Source organism: Filicampus tigris, chromosome 14, assembly GCF_054856515.1.
Source record: "Filicampus tigris isolate MCC_2025a chromosome 14, RoL_Ftig_1.0, whole genome shotgun sequence".
NCBI lineage: Eukaryota > Metazoa > Chordata > Actinopteri > Syngnathiformes > Syngnathidae > Filicampus > Filicampus tigris.
In genome coordinates this window covers 10,852,109-10,860,499 of record NC_141230.1, presented here as the reverse complement: position 1 = coordinate 10,860,499, position 8,391 = coordinate 10,852,109, and the positions used below count along the sequence as shown (strand labels likewise).

The following is an 8,391-nucleotide window of genomic DNA, read 5'->3' as shown; positions in this document are numbered from 1 at the left end:
AGGTTCCACTTTTAACCAATGACAGAATAACACAAATAGGTTAAAGACTTTTATTTCACATTTCCCTACATTTTCCAAGCATCACTGCGTGTATTGTTTCAAGTGCTACTCACAACGGTGCGCAAACAAGCACCACTAGCCCTGGATAGCTGCCGCATTTATAATAGCCCATTATGTCTGGCACAACCTTCCACTGTGACGTTTGCAAAAGAAGACAGTGGAAAGGGAGAGCGGTGTCTTTTACTGGATCAACTCGACTAACCTGTCCTGAGAAAAAGATCATTATGATAAATATGACACGTTGTGAAATACACTTTGGTCATAGCCTGGATGAAATACTGGAAACAAAAGACCTACAGGCTTCATCTAAATATATATATATATATATATATATATTAATTAAAAAAACACATTAAACATGAGCAAACACAAGATGTTATTCAAACAAGCAGAAATTGATTAACGGCAAGTGAATGAACATGTGTATGAAATAATATGGGGATAAAAAGGTTATGAAATCCCATTGTTTCAGTTTTATCAAAAACTACAAGGTCCCCAGTAGAGCATATATCTCAGTTCTTAATCCAACAAGCGCTTCAATAAAAATCTAAGTGTAAATTGAGTCCTGCAAAAGAAAATAGCGCCAATGTTTTGTCACAGTGGATACAGAAAGTCACCTGATTCTTGATACGACAGCAGGGTTTTAAATGTATGAATAAAACCATGATAAAGCAATTACATTTTTCATTTTTTTCCCTAATTAACAGAAACCTTTTAAGTGAAAAATGAAAATGCTAAATTAAAGCTGCAAGCAGTGATGAATGGGCACTCACATTCCCATTTCAAGGTCAATTATGTAACATCAAAAAATATAAGGGTGTATATTACATTTCCACCACAGATGTTGCAAGAATGAAAAACCCAGTGATTCTTAAAGAACCGTCGCAACGCCTGCCCAAATAATGCAGGGGTGGGCACAGGTACACATTTATTTTGTATAAAAGAAAAGAGATAAAATCTGCCTCCTATTAAAAAGTAACAAAATCCTATTTTCATTGGGGGGGGTTCACTTTTTTATCTCCACTTTTTGCCAGTGGCGCCCTACATGTTTGGTGATAATCGCCCAGTGTTTTGTGCAGTCCTGTCATACAAACAGACAAAAAAAAAAAAAAAAACAACAACAAAGAAAACACAATCACATCCCCGCAAATCTCTCACAATAAATAGCTTGTCCCTTTCTAATAATGTAAACAGTCAAAGTTTTAGCTTATTAGCTCACGATAGTGTTTGCGTCATCAGGGGCAGAAAAGAAGCGAGAGAAAGCCGCTTATTTGATGACTCTTTTCGACAGAGCTTTATCTTTACTCCCGCTTGGTTCTTGCCTCCACAGTCCAAGAGGACCGCTGGAATCTACAGCCACATCCATGAGCCTGTCAGGCAGCAACCACTGGAGGAACAACAGGAAGAGGAAGTCTAGAACTGCCACAAAGGCAAAGATGGAGCCAGCCACCGGGCCGCAGTGAGTCCTCAGCCTCCGAAGGCGTCGGTCAAGGGGAAGCACCTCCTCGCCGCATACTCTGTCATACACCTGAGAGCCACAACAATTTTACTTGATAGAGCTCGGCTTGAATATACAGCGCAAACTCTAGAGTAGAACACCCTGAGGTCACACAGTTTTTTTTCTTTGGCTTTTATTAACTTACTTTAGGCTCAACAGGGTCATTAAGAGAGGAAATGACGTGAAGTAAGCAGACTCACATGGAAAGAGTCCTGCATGCTTCGTCACTTATCAAAGTTAAGGTTTTGACTGTTTGCGGTGAACTTCTTTTTACACTTGCATGGCAAGGATGTACAACAAAATTGAGATGTGGGAAGTGTACATGTTTCGTATTCCATTACATTTTTGGGTTGTTCTTTTTCGCTCTTTTTACAAGGCTAAAATGTTGCTAGTTTGGGAGGAAAAAAAGATTTCAGGGAACTCTTATTAGGCTCTCCGCTCTTGTCATTCCCCGTTAAAGTTAAGAAAGTTTCATTAGGTTAACTTAATAGTATTGCAGCATTTTCATTATTTTTCAATATTATAGCTTATTTTTTACATTTTATTGTGGGTAACTTAGTTTGTACACTTGGTAAGAATGTTAAAAAATGTGAGTCGTATCCATGCCATTTGTCACAAACTAAGCCGGGGTTGGCTTGATTTGTACTTTGCACTACTCAACACACTAATATCAACATGACAGTTAATTCAATATTACTTTCAAATAAAATGTTATTTGATAATGGATGCCTGTGTTCAACTTCTTTTTACACTTTTGACGATGTTAGAAACTGAAATAAAGGCTTCATTCATTTCACGTGTGGCTTGAATGGTAGTAATTGTTACAGTATAGTGCAAGTTTGTGTTAACCTCCAGCAATGACAGTGGAAGGATCTGCCAGACCCACCTTTTCGGTCCTTTCGGCAACGTTTCTCCAGGTATACAGGTTCCGCACCCGTGCATGAATGGAGGCGGGCGTGGAAACTGAGCCAGACCGCTGCCGCGCTATGACCGTTTCCAGCCCGGTACATAGCGACTGCACCGTAGGCTCACAAAGGGTGATCAAGTCCTCGGGTAGCACCTCGGGAATCCCACCCACACGCGTGCTGACAACCTTCGAGGAAGTAAATCAACATCATTTTACTATATATCAATTATGAAGTGACAAACATTTCTCCTTTATTTCTTGTCAGTAAATAGGATTTTACAGTGCCGTGAAAAAGTACTTGTCCAATTCTCAAATTTTCCCCATTTGTGTATCTAAAGCGGCAGTCAACGCAAACATTTTTTTTCAAGAGTATGTTCTATGCAAGCCCACTGGTTGAAACGGGGCATTCTGATAAATATTGCGTTTGTGGAATAAGTGTTAATCCACTTGTTTTTAGTCATCTCTGAGGGCGGCACTTCTTCCGATGTTTTCCTGGGTTCCTTGCAACCTCCTAGGTGGGATGTCGCTGTGCTCTTGGGGAAACGTTTGAAGTTCCGGCCACTCCCGGGAGGGTTCACCACTGTTACACGTTGTCTCAATTTGTGGATAATGGCTCTCATCGTGGTTCGCAGGAGTCCTAAAGCTTTAGAAATGGCTTTGTAACCCTTTCTAGACTAGGAGACGTCCATTACTTTATTTCTTATCTGCCGTTGAATACCTTTGGATCTGGCATTTTGTTGCAGCTTTTTGAGATCTTTTGGCTGACTTCATTCTGTCAAACTGGTTCTATTTAAAGCGGAAGTCAACCCAAGCATATTTTTTTCAAGAATATGTTCCCAGCAGGCCCACTAGTTGAAACATAGCATTCTGATTAATTTTGCATTTGTGGAATATAACTTAAGCAGCAAAATGCACTTGTTTTTAGCCATCTCTGGGGGCGGCCATTTTGTCTTCTGTCGACTGAAAATGACATCGCAACTGTTTACAACGACCAATCACAGCTGACCTGTTCTCTGAATCTGAGCTGTGATTGGTCATTGTGAGCAGTTGTGATGTCATTTTCAGTTGACAGAAGACAAAATGGCCGCCCCCAGAGATGGCTAAAAACGAGTGGATTAACACTTATTCCACAAACGCAATATTTATCAGAATGCTTTCTTTCAACTAGTGGGCCTGTTGGGAACATATTGTTGAAAAAAATATGTTTGCGTTGACTTCCGCTTTAAGTGGGTTTTTAATTGAATAGGACTGGAGGTAATCAGGCTTGGGTGTGGTCAGTTAAAATGAGCTTTCTAAAAAAAAATATGTGATCAATCAGAGTCAATTCATGATTTAACAAGGGCTAAAATTTTACGTTTACTACTTGGGTCATATTTGCCTGATATTTATATTTGTTTGATTATTTCAAACATTAGAGTGGGGAAACTATGCAAAAAAATAATTTGATGAGTGTAAATACTTTTTCACGGTACTGTGTATAGAGTGAAGGAATGCAGCGCACCTGCAGTCCACAACTGGCTCCCTCCACGATGGCCATGCAGAAAGCTTCAGTGAGTGAGGTGTTGAGGAAGATGTGACCCTGCACCAGAACTCCTCTGACATCTTTGTGCTCCAGAGGCCCCAACAGGCGCACCCTGCAGTTATAATATTTCCGTCAAACATATAAACACTTAAAACACATTACAATACATGATTAGCAGGTCTGCTGCCAGGGTTATTGCACTAATATGGACAAAAGTATTTGGACACGTCCATTGCGCTGCAGGAAGTGAAAACAAAAATCTGGAGTTGGTGCTCTGAGATTTTGAAGCATGTTGGGGGGGATTTTTCCCATCCATTTGTGTGGATGTACGGTGGCTGAGATATCAATTACTTTGCAGGTGTTGAATTTCTGGGAGAACCTCAGTTTTAAGAGGGTGATTCTGCAGTCGCTCATAGGTTTTGGGGAGATGTTGAATCAGGTGCTTTAGGCCTGAATAGGTTAATTCAAGACTTTAAAATGTAAAAATATGATTGGAACGGTTGTTTGCCTATTTGTGCCCTGCACACTAAGAACCTGTATCAAAAATGGATGCTTAATAAATGAACATACTGTTGTAGTGACAAAAAAAGGAATTGTTTTCAAATATTTGGAGAGTTACTGTGGTCTTCTAAGTTACGCATGTCATTCGGCTCCTGAAAGTGGTCTTTTGTCTGTGGATCTGTCAACCTGGCTGTTTGAAAAGTGGGAAAAGAACCAGAGCCTTCACTAGAGGTGACTGTGCAGTACCACATAGACAAACTACTTTCAGTAATCAGGTTTTATCAGTTAATGGTACTGTGGTCTGGAATGAGATTCCTATTCAAATAAGAGACTGCACCACTTTAAGCACTTTTAAAGTCAACCTAAAAAAGTGGCTGAAAAGAAACCAAATTTGTGAGCACTAATTTTAAATCAAGCCCTCTTGTTAGTATTATTATAAATGTATTTTGGGGTTTTGTTTTGTATGTCACTAATGTGTCAGTTCTATGTGCTGATTTCTTTCTGTCCTTCTCTTTATTGGTGTTGCTATTGTAATGTTACTTCTTTTGACCTGCTAGGGACTGCATATGGAAAGTAGCCATTGGCTAATTCTGGCATATTTACATGTAAATGTTCATCAATATGCACTGTCCCTTTTGAATAAATAAATTACAAATTACAAATTTCAGGTCAGGTGGGATAAAATTGGTGAATGAGAATTAAGGACATCGAAAAGTACCTGTCATGTAAATGGTATTTCTCCCTCACTTCCTCCAGCACAAGTCTCTTTGGCCCCTCTCCACCAATGAGGAAATGCAGATCTGGATGTTTGCAACAGAGCTTTGGGATGATTCCACTGAGAAGATCAATGCCTGTGAAGTTGGAAGGCCCAGGTGAAGTTTCAGCCTTGAATTGTGAATAACCATGAGAAACAAAGGCCATCAAGAGCGTACCTTTGCGGTAGACAAGGCGACTGATCACAACGATGGTGATCCTGTCGTCGTGGCGCTGAGACGGGTCGGGCGTGAAGTCGCCGTGCTCGACCGCGTTGGGAATGACGGACACGATCTCTGGATCAAGAGCGGCACGCAGCACAGTGTTCTCCTTGCTGGTGTAGGAGACGCACACGATGTGGTTGGTATCACACAGTGACACCGTCAAGAGCTTGTTGGTCAGCACGGAGCTCACGTCGGCAAAGCCAAAGAGCGAGTGGTCAGTGAACACCTGTGTAATCATACATACATCCTGTTTATACAAATCTAATTTACTACCACGTCTACTTCAGTATAACTGGATGTACACTGCATGGCTCTTTTTATTATTCTATTATTTTTAATCTATTTTCCTCTCATGTGCCCTGTGTCCATTCGGTCAAAGTCAACTTGCTGTTGACTGAAAATGACGTAAACTGCATTTTTTTGTGAAAACAATTTTGAGATTTTATTTTTAAGCCATATAGCCCAGCCCTAAATTGTTAACTACCAGCCAAGCTGCTGCTTGTTGTAAACTAAGTTGAGTTCTGATACAGTTCTCATATCTAAAATTTTAGCTCACAAATCAAAGCAAAAAAAAAAAAAAAATCGTATCTCGTAAATTTCCCAAGCCATATCAATCGTATCTCAAGACATCGCTATATAAAACAAAACTGGATGTACAGTGATAACTGAGTGAGTCTTCCTTTTCTGGGTTAGGACGTATTCTTATGCTGTAGTGCAAACTAGTTCAATGTGCACCTTAACCTCGATGGTGGTACCATCATGAACTGAGGGATCTTTGTATATGTAAATAAAAAGCCACTACTATGAGACATGCAGTGTGAATCCATCTTAAGAACCACATACCGTGTTCAGGCCCATGGTTTTAGCATGAAACAAAGCATCATGGGCCATTGCTGAGAACGAGCTGTGCGAATGCACCACGGTGATGCGCTCCCTGACAAAAACACAGCGCAGGACTGGCATGCTGTGGAAGAAGGTGGTGGTGGTGGACTGGTTGTACATCACCTGCAGAGGCAGGTAGTAGACCTTAAGGCCATTGGTCAGGTACCTGACGCCCTTCCTGTGGCCGTAGGCGTGTGTGACGATCACCACCTTGTGTCCCTTCTCGATCAGACACTGGGATAAGAGGTAAATGTGACTCTCCACTCCTCCCATGTTGGGGTAGAAGAAGTCAGACACCATGCAGATGCTGTGCTTCCTCACGGCAGTTTTGATGGCCTCTGCTGTGGGTCCAGAGCCTGCCTGAGATGCATGATTGAAAGCTGCTGCCCTTCTTCTGTGGCCCATTGTACTTGTATGACAGCAAACGTCAGCTGTTTTGACAACCAGAAATATCCTTTCATTACGTTGAACAAGATGCAGTGTAGGGATATTAGTTCGAATATTAGCAATGAGCTAACCAATCAACCTCTAAGCTACGTATACTTCATAAACGCTGATATTTTAATTAAGTCGAATAAACCTTCCTTACCGTTCTGTCTCATTTCTTCTTGACAAACTACGGAGAACTCCCTCGGTGGTGTACATTTTCCTTCACATTCGGTCGCCAGGCGCTAGCCGGTCAACTGCCCTTGTCACTTCCGGGTGCCTCTGCTCTGCTGAGAGAGCGCAGTTCAAGGCGTGGCTCATTGTGGGGTGGAACTACATGTTTGACTCCGCCCACATGAATTCTCGACATCTAAATGCCTTCTCTTTTCTGTTAAATTATTTCCTTGGCGGCTTGATGCGCAGTCTAATGACGTCGTATTTTTAAACACGTAATTTCACATTGAAAATTACAAACTATCAACTGAATGAAACCCAAATACTAACCTCAACCATACAGGGAGTGTGCCCTCTGCTAGGGACTGGGAACATGTGGTACTACATGTGGTACTACACATCCCAGTCATTTCTAAGTGGAGGACGTCTTTAAACCACAAATATTGAACCCAATGGCCAAGACACTCAGAACCAACACCACCTCCCCAATTTTCAGGGCCCCTGAACACGCTTTACAAGCTTCCGTGCTCTGCAACCCTCTATTCACCCAGAATGCCCGTCAATTGGTAGTTTCGACCACTTCCGTCTAACAGTTCATAGCTCCGCCCCGACTGACTGAGGGTTGAGTTTGTAATTGTCTATGTTCAATAAAGTGTTAAAAAGTAAGCGTCATAAAACGGCGTATTATTCATTAAAACCACCAAGGAAATAGTTTAACAAAAAATAATAATAAAAATAAAAAGGCGCTAAGAATCTGTGTGGGCGGAGTCAAATGTTTAGATCCACCCCACGATGAGCCACGCCTCGAACTGCGCGTTGCAGCCAGGGCTACTCGCTCTGCTCTGGTAACACCTATTACTGAACACGAGTCAATGCAATTAGTACTGTCTGTGTTGTATTAAAGGATGATTGATAATACTATCGACATTTCTTTACAACACATCATATATTTATGTACTTATTTTCATTTGCATAATTTTTGACCAGCCCTGTTTCCCTGAGCCCTGAGTGTGTTTTTAAATAATTGTTTTAAACCACAATTCAAAAGCAATGTCTGATTTTTATTGGTTCATCTTCATGAAAATTGTATTTATTACTTTTGTTAGATTCAAGATATTTCTATGACCACTGTGGTTTTTCTTTCATTAACAGAGGGTACCAATAATTTTGCTGACGTGTGTATATAGTACATTTAGATACAAATCTATGAATTCACTTTATGGGGTTGATTGTCTCTCTTTTTGACTTGTGTTGTTAGAAAAAAAGTAGCAAGCCTATTTTCACTAAGGGGGGGGGGGGGGGGGGTAGATACGGACGGTACCAAAAGTAGGGGTTACAAGTAAAAAGTAGTAAAATAGTAAAAGTACACTGACTACTACAATAAAGTACAGACCTGAATATCTGCTTTAGTACGGTCAAAAGCTATTTATAGTGTACCTCTCAA

General features: G+C 40.9%; 1 protein-coding gene across 6 annotated transcripts; it reads right to left on the bottom strand.

Annotated features, from left to right (window-relative positions):
• Window positions 1-301: 301 nt before the first annotated feature.
• Window positions 302-8,203, bottom strand: piga (phosphatidylinositol glycan anchor biosynthesis, class A). Of its 6 annotated transcripts, none has more exons than XM_086051110.1 (9): window positions 6,937-8,203; window positions 6,669-6,778; window positions 6,514-6,581; window positions 6,309-6,399; window positions 5,421-5,691; window positions 5,207-5,339; window positions 3,967-4,099; window positions 2,445-2,651; window positions 302-1,588 (listed from the first exon to the last, which is right to left on the bottom strand). In XM_086051110.1, exons 1-9 carry the CDS (start codon window positions 6,947-6,949, stop codon window positions 1,328-1,330), a joined length of 1,287 nt encoding a protein of 428 aa, XP_085907236.1. In that variant the 5' UTR covers window positions 6,950-8,203; the 3' UTR covers window positions 302-1,327. The 6 variants fall into 6 exon arrangements, with proteins under 6 accessions (XP_085907236.1, XP_085907235.1, XP_085907234.1 ...); XM_086051109.1 differs by having other exon boundaries at window positions 6,309-6,470; window positions 6,558-6,581; XM_086051108.1 differs by having other exon boundaries at window positions 6,514-6,778.
• Between the last annotated feature and the right edge of the window lie 188 nt (window positions 8,204-8,391).

Coding starts and splice junctions, on each gene's coding strand:
- piga (XM_086051105.1), bottom strand. Junction 5,340..5,420: donor TCGCCTTGTCTACCGCAAAG/GTACGCTCTTGA, acceptor CCAACTTCACAG/GCATTGATCTTCTCAGTGGA. Junction 4,100..5,206: donor AAATACCATTTACATGACAG/GTACTTTTCGAT, acceptor TTATAACTGCAG/GGTGCGCCTGTTGGGGCCTC.